This window comes from Cyprinus carpio, chromosome B12 (assembly GCF_018340385.1).
Source record: "Cyprinus carpio isolate SPL01 chromosome B12, ASM1834038v1, whole genome shotgun sequence".
Taxonomy (NCBI): Eukaryota; Metazoa; Chordata; class Actinopteri; order Cypriniformes; family Cyprinidae; genus Cyprinus; species Cyprinus carpio.
Genome location: NC_056608.1, coordinates 10,771,894 through 10,792,869, shown reverse-complemented (window position 1 = coordinate 10,792,869; position 20,976 = coordinate 10,771,894). Strand labels below are relative to the sequence as shown.

The 20,976-nt window shown below is 40.5% G+C and overlaps 1 protein-coding gene across 1 annotated transcript in view; it reads right to left on the bottom strand.

Annotated features, from left to right (window-relative positions):
* Positions 1 to 20,976, bottom strand: part of LOC109061734 (transformation/transcription domain-associated protein) — an 81,273-nt gene that overhangs the window by 23,044 nt on the left and 37,253 nt on the right. The window contains exons 45-60 of the mRNA XM_042735307.1: positions 16,691 to 16,904; positions 16,199 to 16,324; positions 15,311 to 15,457; positions 13,123 to 13,325; positions 12,360 to 12,481; positions 11,756 to 11,969; positions 10,638 to 10,817; positions 9,968 to 10,114; positions 8,787 to 8,906; positions 7,791 to 8,078; positions 7,380 to 7,517; positions 6,898 to 7,001; positions 6,416 to 6,551; positions 3,545 to 3,736; positions 657 to 852; positions 303 to 568 (exon numbers count right to left, since the gene is read on the bottom strand). Of these exons, the coding sequence (XP_042591241.1) occupies positions 303 to 568; positions 657 to 852; positions 3,545 to 3,736; positions 6,416 to 6,551; positions 6,898 to 7,001; positions 7,380 to 7,517; positions 7,791 to 8,078; positions 8,787 to 8,906; positions 9,968 to 10,114; positions 10,638 to 10,817; positions 11,756 to 11,969; positions 12,360 to 12,481; positions 13,123 to 13,325; positions 15,311 to 15,457; positions 16,199 to 16,324; positions 16,691 to 16,904 (2,793 nt within the window). The remainder of the gene's footprint in view (positions 1 to 302; positions 569 to 656; positions 853 to 3,544; positions 3,737 to 6,415; positions 6,552 to 6,897; positions 7,002 to 7,379; positions 7,518 to 7,790; positions 8,079 to 8,786; positions 8,907 to 9,967; positions 10,115 to 10,637; positions 10,818 to 11,755; positions 11,970 to 12,359; positions 12,482 to 13,122; positions 13,326 to 15,310; positions 15,458 to 16,198; positions 16,325 to 16,690; positions 16,905 to 20,976) is intronic.

Here is a 20,976-nt window from a genome sequence, read left to right as displayed (position 1 = left end):
ATCTCTGATGACATGTGCACAGACTGCACACGTGTAGTAATAAGCAAGCAAAAATGATCCATTTAAAAATCTAGCCCTGTCCTACATTTTTTCCTCATACGACAATGAATTTCACCCATGAAAGACCTCTGTCTAGCTGCATTAGAATACAGAATGCTCTAAGAGATGCATCAGATCTGGGTCTGACCCCAGCCACAGTAATTACACAGGTTATCCTTAAGATAGATTTGATGACTAGTCATTTAAGAAACCTAATGACTAATTGATTTTAAAATGATGCAGTCATGCTATAGTTCACTCACCTGCATGCATTCATTCTTGCCCATTACTCCAGCCAACTGCAAGTAGCATTTAACCTGCTGACGGATCTTCTGAAAGCAGTCTACTATAGGCACAGTAGGGATGGTGTGGATGCGACTCAGGATGTCCAAAGCTACGTTGACCAGACCTTGCTTCCGTGCGATCTTCCCATACTGAATAATGGCTGATGCGGAGGCGTGCACTCCAAGCATGGCATTGTTAGTGTTTGGATCATGTTGCGTGTTGTTTTCATAAGAGGTCACAATGGCTGCAAGAAAAAAATAATTAAATTGTATCAAAAGTGCTAAAATAATAATTATTTTGTCACTGGAATTTATCTCCATATCTTGGCATACCCTGATAGTGGTGCTGCCGCCACATAAAGATGCTGCTCCAATGGGAGAGGTCATCTGAGACAATCGGAAGCCTGTTTCTCCAGGTCTTCACCACGGTCTTCATGTCATGGAGGCTGGTGTTGCGGCCCAGGTTGGCGGGCTGGAGGCCTGCATTAATCTGAGCAGCTTCTTGTAGCTCAATAATCTGTTGTGCTGCCTGAATAAGAATAATCCAGGAATAAACAGATGAGAATCTCAATGTAGTTAGTAAACATCCACAAGCTCTCTTTAAAGCGCCTGCTCAGTTTAATTCTGAGGGCTACAGTCATCCAAGAATCCACATATCACACACAGAGAGCTCTCCAAAATCCATTACTGAGACAGTATTACAGGCTTATGATTCCTATTGAGAAAAAAAAAGAAATAGAGAAACGAAGTCTCGAGGTGGCTGAACGAATGGATGGATGGATCAAAGTCTCTTAAAAGCCATTCACTCAGAGAACGGGCAGAGAGAGGGAAGCGCACAACTGAAGCATCTATTCCCTTAATGCCTAATCACGCTCTCAGATGACACTTAGACCACACCAGCAAAGGACCTCGGCCACGGTGACCCAAAAAAACGCTACCCATTCCTCACAAACTACCGATGCATGACCTTAACATATCAGCCAGTAAACACACACCGCACTCTTACCGAAATGCCACATGGATCTTTAATCTCCTGTGCGAATTGGAAAAGAAAGACGTGAGGGAGGGAGTCTGGCACTTACAAGGTGATTAACAACATGAGGGTTTACCATGAGTAGCTTGAGCCGTGATAATGAATTATGCCATACACACATCCAAAAACAATCCGATCAATAGTAATGCCTGCTTTACAAGATAAATGCCTCAAATCAGTCTATGGACTTGCCAAATCAAATCCCCCCAAAACAAAATAAATTAAGCAATACAATATTTTTCACAATTATCTGGTAATATCAGCTGATGGCACATTATAACCTTCATTCTGAGTGCCCATTCATCATGTAAATTTAATTTTCTTGCAGGTATTTAATCAAACACTATCTGATGGGGAAAAGTAATTACTAGCCATTTTAAACTTGGTGGCGTTCTCACTCTCTGTCTCACGGCTCCTGTCTGCCTCTCACGTCCCTTCCAATCACTCTTATTGGACTTCTTTTTTCGGTATTGTTGCATTAAGGAGTGCAGGTGTAAACAGATTCAATTATCAGCAAATTCAATTATGAAGTCAGTGGCTCTGGGGCAAAGACTGAATTTCTGAAGGCACGGCTAAAGCAGCCAACAAAGTGTGGCCAAAAATGCATTTTAAGAGGAGCTAGTTCTTTAACTACATTATTTATGTACTTCTCTGACTGCTTAAACGAACTGACTTAATTCACTTTGTGGTTATATATAACTTAATAAACTCTACAATTTTGAATGACCAAAACATAACTGTCAGTGATGACATTACATTTGGATACTGAATTGTGATTAGCATTCTATTGTACTTTCTCCATATTGAATCATATTTACCATATCACAAGCGGAGAAAAAAATATAGGGAAAAAAAAAAAAAAACAAGCATGAGGCATATCTTCCTACATCTTTTGTATGTTTTTGCATTGAAATGTAGAGAATTAATTAATTTACAAAAAAATTTTTTAAATTTGAATATAAAATTGCTGGATATAACGCAAGATCATCTTTCAGCATAATTGTCGATTATTCCCTTGAAATTGTAATTGCGATTATTAATTACGATTATCACAATTTACATTGAATGATGTTTATACCATTGTTTGATACAACTGCATGCCGTATTTTTTTATGAAAATAAACAAGCTCAAAACAGTAACTCAAAAACTTTTAGTACTTTTCTATAGTATTAAGCCTCAAATGTCAACTATACATCAGATTGGTTTCTTGTGTAAATTAAAAAAAAGTAAAAATATGAATGGTTTCATAATGTTGTACTAAAACTAAAATGAAAACAATGGAAAAACCCTTAAAATAACATGTAGAAAGAAAAAACAGCTTAAGCACACAGAATAACTTAAGTAGACTCTGAACGATTAATTGCTGCTTTGAACGATTAGGTAATTGTGGAATCCGTAATTGTAATCGCGATTAGAAATTTGATTAATTGTGCAGCCCTAGTTTGTGGCCACAGAACCATCAGTCATTCCCCATAACATAGTGTGTGGTGTAATCACAATCTCCAACAACAACGTCTCATTTCCTCAGTTTGGCTGTCATATTTGCCATCACACCACAGCCGAGCTCAAGAGAGTCTCTAACAGTCCCCAGAGGATGTGGTGTGTGGACAGCTCTCACACATTACCCTAATCTACAGGCACACATCACCTCCGCTCCGTCCCATTGTGTGCTCTGCCTGATTATGCGTGTGGCAGTCAGAAGGCTGTTCTTTCCGCTGAATATTAATACAAGCTGCCTATTGAGCACCACAATGGTGCAGTCAACACTATCTCAGCCATTTTAGAAAGGGCTAAAGGGCCAAAAAGAGGGAGGGGGGAAGAAAGGACCAGGTCTGATAAAGAAAGAAGAGATATTGTGCAAAAATGCAGAGCGAAAAAAGCAATTATAAGCAAAGTGTCAGCTTTAACCACTCTCTCTGCAAGAAGGGTTTGTATGAAGTCACATACTCGCAAATGAAATGAGATTGCCCGAGTCTCATGCTCGTAAGCCTAGGTATCTAAACAGATGTTCTGCTTTTGAGATATCATTACTTAAAATTGACAATCAATTTAGATTAGATCGCTAGTGGTGCTCTGATTGAGTTGCCCTGCTTGAAAAAGTGAAAAACACCATCAAGAATATAAAATTACAGCTGGAGAACGTCCAGTTAAAGGGTGTTTGTCAGCTCACACGCTGACAGTCCTCACCTGCAGCAGAGGTGTGTGCACGTGAGAGACAATGTGTGGCAGTCTCCTCCATTCTCTGATGGCCAGACTGCTGGCCATCTCCACTAGCCGCTCAATGAAGTTGAGCTGCTGCTCCTCGGGGTGACAGATGGCCAGGTAACCGCGATGCATATTCACCTTCCAGGCCATCTCCTTTGGACAGCTCAGCTCCACCTGATGCACACAGAAACGCAGCTGTATCAGCATACACTACACTCACTTGATTACTTTCATGTTTGTAAAAATAAGTATTTTATGCTCACTAAGGTTGCATTTATTTGATCAAAAACAGAAATACTGAAAATAATTGTATAATTTAAAACAACTGTTTGCTATTTTACTATATTATAAAAATCTAATTTATTTTTCGTGATGGCAAAGCAGAACTTTCAACAACCATTACTTTAGTCTTCAGCATCACATGATCATTACGAAATTCATTCTAATAAGCTGATATAGCACTCAAGAAACATTTCTTATTATTATTAATGCTGACAATAGTTGGACTGCTTAATATTTTTGTGGAAACTAGGGGTGCGCAATATACCGATAGAAATTTGTCAACCAGTAGAGATTTTGGACTATTGTCTCTATTGTGGTTACTGTTTCTAAGCGCTGTCAGAGAGGCACGTAAACTTGATGGCGGTGCTCAGAGCGTGGGACTACTGATCTGAGTTATTATTGCCACTATATAGGCCTTGAAGAGTTAAACACACACACACTTGTATTTGTCAAAAAGTATCCTCATAAACACAGTAATTTAGGTATTAAGTGCAAGCAAACAGCTGAGAAGGAAAACACATGTAGCAGTATATTGGATCTAGGCAGCTCTTAAAGTGATAGCAGTCTAAAATTCCTGCTTTCTGTCATTCATGTTAATCAAACAACAAGTGAGAAAACATCTCACTGCTCTTGACTAAATCACTTTTGTAACTTTAATAAGCAGAAATATACATTTAATTTACTCAGTAAAGAATATGGACTGTTTTTATTCATTTGATTTGTCTATATAATGTATATAGCATTTCTTATTTATTTGTTCTACAGTAGTTTTTTTTACCTATCGCTTGTATTTAGTTTTTTTAATCGCTGATGGTTTACTTGACTTCAGTGAGCTTGAGTATTTTATTTTTTAGGCTAGTATTAGTTTTTTGTGATGTTGACACTGGTGACAAGTTTTATGAAATTTCTATGGCATCAAAAATGTTGATATCGTCACCATGAAATAAAATGACGCATATCATGATATAAGATTGTGGTCATATCACCCATCCCTAGTGGAAACCTTAACAATTTTTCAGAATCCTTTGATTAATAGAAGTTCAAAAGAACAGAATTTATTTGAAATAAATACTGTATATACACACACTGACCCCAACTTTTGAACTGTATTGGACACTAATCTTAGCTCAAGTTTGATTGCTATAAATAATTATTTTAAACTAAAATCCCTATGATTTGAACAGCACATGTGCCTCAGTTTTTTGCTCATGGTCATCTGGTCATCTTATTCCATAGTGGGTGCTGCACACTGCAATTCGAGCTAAATAGGTGGTCGTAGGGAGAATAATAAGTCGGTACAGGTTGCTGGCATTGTACAGTATGATGATGTGAAGGGATTTACTCTCTTTGGTCAGTGCACGCTTATCACGACTGACATTTGATAAATAACCCTGCGTCAGGGCTGGCCTTATCCACCCGCCTTTAATTGAAAGAGGGGACATTTAAACTTCCTGAGAGCAACTGCTGCTGCCAAGCAGCCTGCCCTGGAACGGAGAAAACAAATCACTTCCCAGCAGATGTTTGAGCAATTATTCAAGCACGTATCCGTAAATATTAGATGCATAGCGAACGGAGAGGGAAGAGGGGGAAGAGGAGGAGGAGGAGGAGTGGGAGGGCTGCTGGGCTGGACAATTTAATTAGGTGTCACCTTAGGACAGAAACCTGAATGGATTCGTTCCAAGTCTCCTTGAACAAGAGCCAAGAGTATTTATAATGTGTCCAGCCCCTATCACACACATTTTCTACTTTGTTTTAGAAGTGAAGCCCATAAATTACCCAGCGACGACAAGGCTACAATTCTGAACAGTCATAAACAATTTGGCAAGCACAGTTAGAGTGTGACTTTATGCATAATAAAAGTGGTGCGCTTTCATGTTCTACAATACGGTGAAACTCCAATAATGATTTGATGTGCTACAGTGAAGTCATAACTATAGTTTTAGGTTATCTGACTGGGCTGGAAGTATATGTTCAAATTTTACTCAAATAAAATCCAGTATCTTCCCAAAAAACATACTTTGGGTACCTTTTTTTTAATTTTTATGAATATATACGTATGAATATATTACATTACAAAAATCCGTTTTAAATAAATGCTGTTCTTTTGAACTTTCTATTTAAAGAATTCTGAGAAAGAAAATATGAGTTTCCACAAAACTATTTTTGAACAATTTCACATTTTCTTTAAACTTGATAATAATAAGAAAATCAGCATATTGGAACAATTTTTGAATGATCATGTGACACTAAAGAGTAATGGCTGCTGAAAATTCAGCTTTGCATCACAGAAATAAAATTGCATTTCAAAATACAGTTTTTTAAAATTGTAATGTAAACTAACTTTTTCTGTATTTCTGATCAATTAATTGCCTTGGTGAGCATTGGAGATTACTTTAAACACATTATCTTACTGCCTCCAAACTTTTTAATGGTAGTGCATATATCTATAGACTGATTGAGAACTTCACAAGTATTTAGAACAAGTACACAGTTCCTCAAATAAAACATGTACAATTACTCATGAGCTTTAAATCCCTGTCTTTGCTGAATGGAGTGTGGTACTGAGTTTACCTGCACTAGAGCCTCTTTCATTGCAGCCCAGTTGGACACCCTCCAGGCACACTCCAGCACCAGGTATGGGTTATTATGGCCTTTAGATTGCCCATACTCTGTCAGAGGCTCCCACTGGTTCAGCTCTTTAGAACAACTGGAAGTCAACGTAACATTTTATTAAATGTATGTGGGATGGGGGTGGGGACAGCCGACCTCTTCCATGTGTGACACAATTAATTAACTTACACTACAGTTTTTGTCCTAAGCAATGCAAAACAAAACTTTGAGAGTGTAATTTTGGTCAGCCTCTATTAGTCAATTTGGTTCTATTTGCACAAAGTCTTGGTTGATCCACACAGCTGTATCTTAAAAATAATGGTGTATTATTGGCAGTGATTTTGTTGCCCTGGTGCAATATATTCTTAGAAGTACTGCTTGGCAAACTCACTTATCAGTGTACGTCTCAAGTGTTGAATCAGAACTGTGGACATTCAACGTACCGTATCCAGTGATCCTCCCACAGCTGGTACTCTGGAAAGATGGCTGGTGAGACATTGTGCTCTTTGCGAGCTTTCTCCATTGCCTTCTCGTAGGTTTCTTGAGCCTAATGATGATGGACTCAGCATTATTATTATACACAGGGCCCTGAGAAATGTTTGAGGTCTTCCCAGATTCTGTGCTTTCCAAATAAATTCAGCATTTTCTATATTAATTTTACATTGTTCTAATGGTTTGATTACATTTTACTAATGTATAATGTCTAAAGAAGAATTTAATAATGTAATTAAAATATAAATATATTTAAAACATGACAATTATAAAGTGTAATCACATAATATTTTAACAGCCTTTTTGCAGATTAATATTTACAGACACTAGTCCATATCATTATTTTATTAAGTGTGCAGCCCTTCTTTTTGATTTATTCATTCAAATTTTGCCAAATACATGCATGGACGATACAATCTGTTCAGTCTCTCACCTGTTCAAAGAAGCCATGCTGCTCGTATGCAATGGCTGTGCTCGTCTCGGGGAACTTGCATCTCTTCTGCCAAAGCCCCGCCCACATGTCCTCTTCCTGCAGTAGGGAATAGAGCTCCGCCAGTGAGTCGAGGATCTCCTGAGGGAATACAGGAACACATCTTCAAAGAATATAGGGGACAAACACATCCATATTCAGAGGTGTCCCAATGAGACGACTGCTTAGCATAAGCAGCTTGAATGCTGGGATACTTCAAACTGAACTCACTGACAGGTCAAAACAAAGCCAATTGGAAATTCAGCACACAAGCTCATTTTGAGTGACACCGGGGAACCTTCAGAACACACACCTTCCTCTGCCAAGAATATCAATGGCAACAAAGACAAAAGAAGGGCTCATGCATCACTGTACCTGCTGTGGAGGAGTGATGCTTTCCTGCTCATAGAACTCTGTGCTCTGTTTGGGTTTGATGTGCAAGCTAAGGCCTTTCTCAAAAGCTTGCTGCTCCAGCATCAGGGTGGAGCGTAACCATAGATTGTGGGTCTTTCCTAAATACTTCAGCACGCAGGGCCTGATGGGTATGGGTGGCACGCACTGAGACATGGCCTCCACAAAGCAGTTTAGAGCACTGGGCTGGCAATCTCTCTGAGCTTGATGACTACCGCTACACAGGAAAGGACCCATCTCGCCTGAAAGCGCCTGCAAAAAGGGATACATAAGACCAAAATTAGAGATGCATAATATATTTAAAAAATAATATTCATTCAATTATATTTAGATTTAGTTTTCCATTATTTTTAGATTTAGTTTATCTTTGCCAACACCTAATCACATAAAAAAGCAATAATGCCATTACATGTAATCTTCACCAAATCTCAAAATGAATATTCATACCATAAATTTGTAAAAGTAAAAATAATTTGCAAATAATTTGTAATAATAATAATAAAACAGGGTGATTTCTATTTTAAATGTGTGTTGTAATAATCTTAAATAATCTCAGTCACTCCAAATTAAAGCCCTTTAATAAGAATTCTAATACTTAAGACATCTGGTCCATTAAACTCCGATATTTGCATAAAAGGTTTAATTTCTGCTCATTAGCAAATGCTGCCTGTTTAAGTTCATCGGCAGGGGCAGAAAGACAGCCCGCCAGACCCCCCCACCAATGCAAAGGTCTCCAAGATGAGAGGATAGGCACAACCTCCGACACCATTAACACACATTTTGCATGCTGATTCTGCAGTGATATGCATTATTAGTAGTAAAACAGGCCGTCTACACTTTAAACCACAACAAAGGTCAAGTTAAAATGAGCAGCAGTCATACTCTGCATCTACACAGAAATTTTTTTATAGGAAAATGGTCAACGGTTAGCTCAGCTCTTTGGAGAACTGAAGTACTTACATGCTGCTGGCGGTCTGACAGAATCTTCCACAGGCGGGGGAAGAGCTGGACCCAGGTCTTCTCAGCCAATGGGGTGGAGATGTGGCACAACTGAACCAGTGCATTCAGCAGTGCTCCCGTCTGATTACACACACAAGAGACTCATTTAAAGATAGGCAATATATCGTCCATTAATCAACAGACATTTAGCCACTTGAGATTATCGCATTGGCTGATAACAGTGCCAAGCTCAGGCGATTAACAGAAGTGCGCCTTGTCTCAGTTCCAAAGTCTACCAGGAAACATTTGTTAATGAACGTCTATAAGTTTTTATTCTTAACTATGTATATATACACTTTGTTTTAGTTTGTTATTTTAGGACATAAAGCTAACCTATATGAAAATGAGATATAAAATAAATTATGTTTTGTATATACAGTATAATCTATACAATTGAACATTTCTTTCAAGTAACAAAATATTATGGTTTTGGTTTATCTATAAAACACGCTTAACACACTCTATTCTTTATACTTGCTTCCTAAACGTATCATGTCATGTTTGCAGCAAAAAAAAGATTTAATCTTCACTCACGACACTAGACGTTCAAGGACAAAAGTGTCTATTCCTTTTCATAAAGGATCACTGTACGTTTATATGCATGACTGGTCATCACCTCTTGACACTGAATAATTCTTAGGGCATAACTGCACGTAAAGGTTTGGACTTCTGACCACAAGAGGAATGGAGAAGTTAGCATAAGCCAGAACTCAAATGTTCCTGACAGCAGCTCCGGTGGGCAATGCAGCCAGGTCAGGGCTTTGAACTCCTCACTTCATCATTTATCTAAAGCCAGCTTGAGAGGTGCATATAAAGCAGCACCGTGTCTAGGATTAAATAGAAATCAATGACGCTGTGACCTCAAAGTGCTCGGAGACAGAATCCCATGTTGCCCTGATCAAACTCTCTTTAACAGAGACGCTTATGAGAGAGCAGCCAAATGAGGAAGAGCAGGTTAGAGATGAAAGAAGCCACAACCAAAAGCGCATATTAAACTACACAGTTCAAAAGCCTGTATGACTTCTGCATGTGACTCATTCCTACATATGTCCTTTATGTAACTTGTGTCTTTTTTTCCTTTTTTTTTTCTAATGCCTGAGGTTGCACTCGTGAGGGCGGCATATGTTGAGGTGATGGCTCACCTTAACCTCTCTCAGGGAGTCCAGGAACTTGTCATGGCGGTTGGTGAGCATGTGCAGCTGGTTGCCTGCGTCTCGCTCTGCCTGCTCCTTGGTCTTAGGGAGGCTGGTCTGGTCTCCAGGTGCCAGTTCAATGTCTATTTCCACATCCTACAGATGAAAAAGGTCACAAAAACACAAAATATGGGAAAAAAAATTAACTTGCTACACTTACAACAGGCCCCTATAAACACATTCGAAAACACATTTTAATTCTAGAATTTGAATCGAGGGCAGATACAGGATACAGGAAATATGAATTTAAGGAAGTACAGTTTAAATAGAAATTCAGTGTTTTTAATAATACATTTCAAGTAAGACAATGACATGTTGACATGGTTATAAACTAGTATTTTTAGAAACATAAGTTGATATTAATATCCATTTTTATGTATTTGGCATTTCAGATGATTATTAGAGTATGTATTTAATATATAGTATATATTTAATTTTCATGTTACTATTTTACTTTTACATTTTCAGCACCAGTTTTTTTTTTTTTTTTACAATTTTTGTGATAACAGAACTTTCTCTATATATCAGAATGTGATACTAGAGTCAGCTAAATTAGGCAATAAAGGCACAAACAAGCTTTTTGTACAGATGTTTGTATACACTGAATGGCACAGCTGACCTCCTCCTTGGTCTCGCTGTTTTCTCTCTCACGGGGTTCCTGTTTGATATGCGTTGCCATGGCGAAGGCAGCACGGTCATGGCTGTCAGCCAGGTTGATGACGTTGGTGATGGAGGGGAGCATGGAGCCCTGGCAGCTGGTGCCAATGGTGGTGTTCCTCTCACAGACTGCCAGCAGCAGCTGTGAAGCAGAGACGACAGAATCAAACTCTGAACTGCCACGATTCCTAAAACACGCAAGCAAGCAGCTGCTCCTTCGGTGAAGATCACAACATTTGGAAGAAAGTAGCTAACATTCACACATAAATGACACCTGCATGAGCCAGCATTGTTTAACAGCTGCCATTTTTAACCACTTGCAAATATATATCTAAATGCTTGACACTGGCTGCAGAGCTCCAACAATGAATATTCTTCTAGTCTATCACGGCAAACTGATTCGCGCACACAGCCGCGCAATGTGTAGGACAGCGTTAATAATTCAAGAGCCAGAGTAGCATTGATTGTGGCCGAGATGGATGGATTGTGACCTGACTTGAGCGGGAGCAGCCAAATACCAGAGCTGTTACATCATGGTGAATGTATTAACAACAAAAGAATAATTCGCTAAAATCCAGCTGAAATTTTGATAAAATCATCAAGAGGAAAACTGTGACGTTAAAATTATACAGTATGCATGCAACTGCTATGCAAGGTGCAATTAGCTTCTATGTAATTTAAGCATGTGCATAATTATGAAATATTATCCACTCTGCACAGAGCTTACAACATGATTGAAGATGTACAATACATCGGCATTTATTTTTTTAATTAAAATCTGTAGACATATCCTGCGGTGTGATATGCAATGTTATATCATAGAAATTATAAATGAAACCATTGCTTTAAATTCCATTACATTACAATTTAAATATAATACACTCATTTGCTTACTTAAATCAATCAACATTTTCGGTTTTATTTATTTTATTTAATATTATATTTTCTTATTTATTTACTTTTTTGATATTAACATACATTGCTTTACTTGAAAAATGCCTCTATTGGTGCATCTCTAACTATGACTTTACTGAATTCACGTTCATCTTTCATGTGTTTTTCAATAAAATATGTCTGTACCTCAATGCATTGTTTGATCCAGAAGTGGCTGCCCATGGCCTCCCAGTTCTGCGAGCAGCAAATATACAGAAGCCTCTCATAGACTCGTCGCTTCATTGATGCATCAAACACCTCGAAAAATTTTGCTCTGATCAGCGGCTGGGTGCAGCGTAGCCCTGACAAGAATGCTGGCTCTAGCTTGGATGTGATGTCACTTCCTGAGAGGTTCTCATCTCTGAAAAAAAACAAGTACCAAAGTGCTTAAGACAAACGCTGCGAGACTGTTCTTGTGTTTACCTTCTGATACAGCATGAAATGCAGCGTGACAATAAACAACATGGTGGGTCTTTAGCTAACAACAGCTATTAAGGACTGCATGTATTCCAGCGTAGATACAACTAGAGCCTATGGGCTCTCACCAGGATGAATTGCTCCTGACGCTGGAGAAATTCTCTCTTGCCCAGGGTGACGGTAACCCCTAATGCCTCCTGCCCCTCAGCTGCCAAACACCACCAGCCCCAACTTCAGCAATCAAAATGGGGCCTACCACCCACCAGCCACAGTCTTGTTGCTAATGGCAATAGATGGAAGGCCAGCGGACCCTGTGATTAATCGGTGTAATTACCTGTAGACGTAATTAACGAGGTCCAGGAACTGGGCATTCAATTCAAGGTCATCAGGAAAGCGCTTCTCAATGTAGGTCATCATTTTCACCAGCAGAATGGACTTCTCTCTTGGATTAGGCACCTAGGAAAGAGAAACGGAGACAAAGAGAGCCTAAGACGGTAGAAAAGAAGGAGAGCTGAGGAGGAGAAGGGGGTAACGGATTGATACAGTCCATTTATCTTTCATCTATCAGGAGAGCTGTGCAGCACCTTTGCTCGGCTCCTTTTTCTCCCTGTCTGCACTCTCGCCTTGGGCTAAAAGAACAGACACCTGGGTTCAGCTGTCCGGGCCACGGCGCACTGAATACACAATGCCTCATTTACAGCAGGATAGGCTTTGAGCTCAAATGTTTAACACTGCTGTATTCAGAGTATTCAACCAGAGGGTCAGGCACAAGAAGGAGGAGAAGCAAAATTCTGGGGTAGCCCAACAACTCTTAGTTATTTAAATTTTGTTATCTTAATAATCTTAATTAAAATTCTAAAAAGAAAAAAAAACACTAAAAATAAAGATGTACAACATTAAACTGAACTTGCATTGGAGTTAGTTTGTTTTTATTACAATTTATTGTTTTCTAATCACCCATGAATCATTGACATGTAAATGTCATCTTTGCTTACTTTTTGGAACACTTAAGTATGTTAAGACCAAAGAAAATTCCTAAAATGTCACCAGGTGTTAAAAGAATTTTTATTGTGAGGCAGCAGGCGGTGAGATTTTACCTGGTTGGTAGCCATGGTGTTGCCAGAGTTCTTGACCCATTCCTCCACAATCTTCACCACAGCTCGAAGAATCTTAGGGTCAGGAGATTTTTCGATGAGGGAGGTTAGGATGACTTGGATGAAGTTCTTCCTCATTTCCATGTTCATGACTGACAGCCTCTCCTTTACAAGATCCAAACTAAGCATGACCAACTCGCTCGTCACTACAGTCAAACATAGAAGAACACGATTACATGACAGCAATACTATTTCCATTTCGTTGAGGTTCACAGGCCTTCTATGATTTTCCAAACTTACCAAAGAGGAAAACCTACACAGGCTCACACACACACAGCAAAATGTTACATAAATCTCAAAGGCTACCATCGAACATACATCACAAATTGTAAAAGACACCTGAGGATATGAACCATAAAATACGAAATTCTACCTGCTGAAAACGGGGGAAACGTGATTGAGTTTTAGCATGGAGAGCTGTAGCAGAAAGGAGACGGGTTATGAGTTTAGTCTGGCCTCTGAATGTATTTTCTGCTTGATTTGCTCAAGGTAAAATGTGATTGTTCTGATGAGTCAAACCCTTGGGGGAGAATATGTTAGAGGCTGATTTCCAGTTCGCCACTGACTCACGCTGTGAGGGGGTCTTGGGCGACGCTGTCAGGGTGACATTGCAGCGTGAGGCCTTCAGACAGCACAGGACAGGCAGGGCCGAAACTGTGCAAATGTGTGTGCGTGTCTGTTCAGTCCCATCTCCATGTACCATTTAAAAACCATAATAGCATCTAGAAGGCACTGAGCAGATGGGATTGTCTGGATTTTATATTCCGATGGACACAGTGGGAACTGTTTGACTTCAATCACAGAAGATGTTTCTCAGTATGGATGGATTTGTGGGCCGGTCTCCGAACATTTGATTGGCCCTCCTGCAGCACCCAGTGGTCAAATATGGACAGCACATGCTGGAGTCGAATGGTTCTCTCTCACACTCTGCTCCAAGTTGACAACGTGTCTTTTTGTCTTTCTGCCCACTTTTTAAACTCCTCCAGATGACTGCAGACAACAGCATTAAAGCTGTCCCAGTAAGAGCGTATATTTTTCCATCATACTGTCAACAGCCTTTAAGACAATCTGTCAGTTCTGGGCCAAGAGGAAGAGGACCATTAGACTAACTACAAAAATGAGTGAAGATATTTTGAGAAAATTTTAAGGAAAATGGTTGAAAACCCATGAATACTATCACTTGTAATGTGATATTTGCTTATTACTTTTGATCAATAGTTGATGGCACTGAAACCAAATTTGGTCTCACCACAAATCTGGTGTGGTCAGTATTGGGTGACAACGCCACAGACAAAGTTTGGAATCAATGCATCAAAGCTTTGCAGAGATACAGCCTCAGATGCAGTCTGGCTTCATGCCATAAAATTCGCTGATGTGGAAAATGAAAATGGTTTTGTCTATTGACAAGAAGTCCATAAGATTTTACTGGCATGGTCTGAAGAAGAGGAGTTAAGTTAGGTGAAAATCAGTCTAGGAGGGGTTTACAAAGTAGGTAAAATAAAATAAAAATGATGGGCCAGGATGTTTGGCTGATTACGGCCAAACGTTTCAGAATTTATAAGCAAAAAAAAAAAGTGTTATATCTCCTGACCACTAGGTGGTACTGTGCCAAAATTCTGAAGGTAGCCTCAGTTCATGGTTGCCGCAAAACATACTATGTTCTCAATGCGCTGTTACAGCATTGTAGAGATATAGCCTCACATTCATTTTAGTGTGATTGTCAAATTTTTTGCACATTATTTGAGAACAGTTTAATTAATCAACTTGAATTCCCTAAATTTTTGTTGCCATGGTCTGAAGATGTAAAAAGTACATTTTTACAGAAAATTCAAAAAGGCAAAATTTTCATGACAGAAAATTATGTCAGAGGATACAATCAAACCATACATGTAGAAAATCCAAATTTGTTATGTATTACTGTTCAGACTATCCTTTATCTGTGTGCCAAATTTCATAACCTTACTGCAAGCAGTTCTATGGGCTGCCTTAGACAAAAGAGCGAAAAAAAAAAAAAAAAAGACTAACCGGTGCTTCGCCCCTAATAATAATAATAATGAACTATTCCAACTATTTAAATTAAAATACATTTTTAATGTATCTTTGGTGGAAAAACAGTCTAAAGAATGGTCACCTGTGCTGGTTTCAGCAGCTCCGGGGTTGGGTTGTGGGCTCAGGTGCTCTCTCACCATCTTCTGCAGGGAGCGCATAAAGACGGAAATGAGACGGTCGATGTAGCTGGAGTTGTTGCTGCAGGCCGACTTTAGGATCATCAGCGTTCCTGGAAGCAAAGAGGAGAGAGAAGCTGGTAACATGACGCCCCGCTGCCCTCATGACACTGTCAGGGACAGCAAGCGACATGTGCCTGCTAATGACTTTGGGTGCAGCTCCTTTGTCCCTGTTGTTGTATTACAAGGACGTTTCTGGAGAAATCTAACCGAGTTACCGGGTAAGGATGGAGACAAAAAAATAGCATGAGTAATGCATTTCTTAGATCACAGCTCTGGGGAGGAAAGATAAATGTAAAAAGTCACCCTCGATGGAGACACATACAGCACATCAGTGGTAAATGTAACTCTAGAGCACTGCCAGAGCGGAATCAGGAGGCATTTATTGACCAATGGTGCCATTTTGGGCTGAAATGAAACACTGGTAACTTTAGAATGTTATCCAATAGAGTTTAATCTCTTTTGTTTTCAATTATGAAATATAATTAAAGATGAACTCTAAATTGTGAAACAACTAAGTGGTTCATTATAAAAAAAAATATATCTTATCTAAAATGGATCCACACCAAGACTGCATTTATTTGATCAAAAATACATTAAAAACAGTAATCTTGTGAAATTTAATGCATGCTTGCTGCATAAGAGTGGTAACTATATAAATATATGAATTACATTTTGTAAGTATATAACTAAAAAAAAAAAAAACCTTTTTGAAAACCATATCATCTATTTTGTGTTGGGGAAGATTGCATGACTCCCATTGGTCATGTAGTAGATCTATTACATTTTCTCACCGAACAATTGAGTTGGGTTAGCGCTGCTGGCTTTCTCGTAGTTTGTGAGGCCTTCATAAATGACCTTCCCTACGGCAGCGTACAAACACTCCAGCTCCTCATACTTGGAAGCCACTGAGGATGTGCCTAAAGAAAAAAACAAAATATTAGAAAAAAGTGTTTTAACGTAAATAAACATCACAGTTTAATTGAAAAACTAGCACAACCTGGACAATTTTATAAAGAGGTTACTGATTACAGAAATTGGGCTTTAACATACACTGTTGTCGACAATCACTAGAGCGTCTAAAGTTATTATTTCACAACCTCTGTGGAGATTCAAAGAATTGATGTGTTTGTTAACAGCTGCTGACCATAATACTGGCCTTTAGACTGCATCTTGCACTAGAGAAAATCAAATGATGCAATTATTGTTCACCGTACATATCCGTAGCTTCGCCCAAATGGGGTCTCTAGGTGAAGATGATATCAATCACAGCTTGATCTACTCACTAGGTTCTGTGGGAAAGGTGCTCGTGAGTCTGGATAGGAGGGAGTGGACTGCCCTCAACACTTTGGTGTTTCCACAGGTCATGCAAGCTGCAATGCCACGCTGCAGAGGCTTGAAGTGCGAGAGGATGGCTGGAGGCTGCAGCACTGAAAGAAGGAAGCTGAGAATCTCCAGCCCTGTGCAGATGTTGGAGAAGTTCGCCTGGTTTGGCTGCTCCTGAAAAACAGAGAAGGATATGCTAAGTGATGAGGTTCAGAGGAACAGACACTAGTTCAAAAGTTTGAGGTTAGTAAGAGGTACAGTGAGGGAAAAAAATATTTGATCCCCTGCTGATTTTGTACATTTGCCCAATGACAAGGAAATTATCAGTCTATAATTTTAATGGTAGGTTTATTTTAACAGTGAGAGACAGAAGAACAACAAAATCCAGAAAAAATATTTTGCATTTTAATCAGTGAAATAAGTATATGATCCCCTATCAATCAGCAAGATTTCTGTCTCTCAGGTGTCTTTTATACAGGTAATGAGCTGAGATTAGGAGCAATCTCTTAAAATCCTAATCTCATCTTTTTACCTGTATAAAAGACACCTGTCCACAGGTCCTGTCCTGTCCACCTGTCAATCAATCAATCAATTAATCAGATTCCAAACTCTCCACCATGGCCAAGACCAAAGAGCTGTCCAAGGATGTCAGGGATAAGATTGTAGACCTCCACAAGGCTGAAATGAGCTACAAGACCATCGCTAAGCAGCTTGGTGAGAAGTTGACAACAGTTGGTGCAATTATTCGCAAATGGAAGAAACACAAAATAACTGTCAATCTCCCTCTGTCTGGGGCTCCATGCAAGATCTCACTTCTTGGAGTTTCAAAGATCATGAGAACGGTGAGGAATCAGCCCAGAACTACACGGGAGGATCTTGTCAATGATCTCAAGGCAGCTGGGACCATAGTCACCAAGAAAACAACTGATAACACACTTCTCCATGAAGGAATGAAATCCTGCAGTGCCCGCAAGTCCCCCTTCTCAAGAAAGCATATGTACAGGCCTGTCTGAAGTTTTCCAATGAACATCTGAATAATTCAGAGGAGATCTGGGTGAAAGAGATGTGGTCAGATGAGACCAAAATCGAGCTCTTTGGCATCAACTCAACTCACTGTGTTTGGAGGAGGAAGAATGCTGCCTTTGACTCCAAGAACACCATCCACACCATCAAACACCAAGATGGTGGCAGGCATAGATGCAGCGGCTTCTACGGCTCCAGCTAACAGTGCTACTTTCTATGTAAATGTTTGTCATAGTAACTGTAATCGAGGCTTCAGCTCAGTTAGTGTCTCTCACTGTTACAACCGTGGAACCCTTATGGCTCTGGGCTCAAAGAACAATGTAGGAATACCAGATTCAATAAGAGAATTACTACATAGCCTATTGGACAAAAGAACATCGTTCTGTGCGGACAGGATCACTGAGACCTCTGGTAAGGGCTGAGGTGGCGGTTTATATAAACAATGACTAGTGTGTTAATACCTCAGCAATTGCTACCCACCGCTCGCCACAGATAGAGTTTTTGGTGGTGAAATGCCAGCCGTTCTATCTACCACGGGAATTCACAGCTATTATCATAATAGCAGTGTACATAATATCAACCAATAAGATTCTATGTACGATGTCGTGTTTTCATTGGTCAGCCGTTGAAGCCTATTTCTGATTGGTTGTTGCCGTTTTGACAGCGTTTATGCCAAGAGCAAAGAGAAAGAAATCGAAGAAAAGAGTACTTGGCCATGCGCGAATGCACGGGGACACAGTCTAAGCACATACACGCTTACTTTAAGCGAAGAGGAGAGATTCGCGATTGCAGGTATACTCTCTGAGCGAGCCCAGAGAAAATTCTTACAAGAGCAACGTGTATCTGAGAGCGCGCGCCCAGTTCCCGCACGCGAGCAGAGAGATTCGCGCTCCGCACATCATATTACGCGCGCGAGCAGAGAGATTCGCGCTCACGCATTATATTAATGTACTTTCGCGCTACAATAATGCGCTCTCGACATTTGACAGGGAAATAATGCCATAATTATCGCCCTGTGGCACTGACTCCCATCACAATGAAGTGCTTTGAACGCCTGGTCAAAAAAACACATCCACTCCACTTTGCCCCCTTCACTAGACCCTCTACAATTTGCATATTGCCCCAACCGCTGAACAGATGATGCTATCTCCTATACACTGCACTCCGTCTTATCACATCTGGACACAAAAGACTCATGTGTCAGAATGATGTTCATTGACTTTAGCTCAGCATTCAATACAATCATACTACAGCAACTATAGAGTAAACTCTCTCTACTGGGTCTCAACACACCACTCTGCAACTGGATTCTAGGCCTCATCAGCAACGATAACGAAACACCACACAGAGAGGAGGTGGAACAACTGGTGAGCTGGTGCTACAGCAACAATCTGTCTCTCAATGTGGACAAGACAAAAGAGATCGCTGTGGATTTCCGGAGTCCAACTGATGAACTTCCCCTGCTAATCAGAGAAACAGAGAGAGTCAGGAGCACCAAATTTCTTGGTGTGCACATTTCTGACGACCTCACCAGATCCATCAGCACCAACTCCACTGTGAAGAAGATGCAAACGTCGTCTTCACTTCCTGCGGAAGCTGAAGAGAGCCAGCCTCCCACCACCCATCCTCACCATCTTCTACAGAGGAACTGTGGAGAACGTCCTTGCCAGCTGCATTTTTTCGAAACTGCAACTTTTTTGAATTGTGTTTTTTGGATATTTTTGTTAGCAGTCCTTCCTCCTTCTGGAGGTCGCAGCTCTGTCTCATCACCACAACAGCCTGGCCAAACAGCCGGCTCTAATCTAAGGGAGCATGGAGAAAATCCAATTTCTCTCTGTCCCAAATGCTCGAGAGACTTTGCCACAACGACCTCTCACCCGCAGTGAGGTGCGAAGATTGAGATCCATTATGATGCAGATCTCTTCCCAGACCGCCGGGTTCAGATTATCAGTGTCTAGCTGCGTACCCAGCTCCTCCAGTAATTTGGCTTGATAGGCCATCAACAATGAAGTGACGTTCAGTGCCCTCACCGCTAGTGCCGAAGACTTATAAATTTTCCGGTACATGGAAGCGCTGAAGCATTCAATTTTCCCAGGGAGGGAGGGGCTAGCCGATGAGAGATTGGTCCGCCTGTTCGGATGCAGGTGGTGAGCCACTGACTGTTCGACCTTGGGAGGGTTAGAGAGCCCAAGCCCCTCCATCTCACACACATCAAGACACAAGTAACCCTTGATGGGCACATGATGAGAAAAGGGTTGATCCCATGACCGCTTCATCTCTGCTATACACGCCGGCACAGCAGGAAGCAGTTGTTTCACTGAGGGAAGTGAGCCTTTTCCCATCATAGATATCCTGTTTAACTCCCGGATGGAGTAACAGGCCAAGTGATGCCAAGCTTTGCTGCAGCGTATTTACAGACCTTAACTAGGTCGCAATCCACCACCGTCGATGCCACATCACCACTCTGCACACTCACCGGCCTGGACGCTTGGACTGCAGACAGGATAGCATCATCGTCCTCATTGTCTGGCTCAGCTCGGAGGAGACGAGCTAGCATTTGCTCATGCTGGTCGAAAAGCTCAACAATCTCAAAGCACTATGAAACCAACTGCTGGTCGAAAAGCGGTGCAAACTCAGGGGACTCTGAATCAATAATATCCCCCCATAATGAAAGATCATGGGGAGGAGAGGGTTGGGAATCTTTGATCTTCTTTGGAAGATGCTGCCACTTAAAGCCTTCGCTCTGCAAACCTGTCCAGCATTACACTACAGTGCGAGCAACTTTCCGCATCTACCAGGCATCCTTCCCTTTCTCCAAGGCGACCTTTGACACTGAAAATTGTCAGTCAAATATCCCCTTAACTTAGCTCACCTTCACATGTTAGCTAGTATAGGAAACACTAATAACAGTGAAGCAAAGAAGCTCAATAACGAGCAGAAAATCCGCAACAGATTTTCTCCTTGACTACACTGCGTTCGGAAACATCAACTTTGATGGCATGCCTACGAAGGAAATTCTTCACGGAGAAGAGAACAAAAATGCCATTTCGGGGATCACAGCTGTATATATAGGGAGGGGGTGGGCTCCTTGTCATGAGCTGTGATTGGTCCGTCACTCGGACAGACATGGTGTAATTGGTGCTTCCATAGTCTATCACGCCTGGGGGGCATTCCCATAGTGAGACACCAAGCGATTGTTTGAAAGAGAACAAGTGATTCCAGA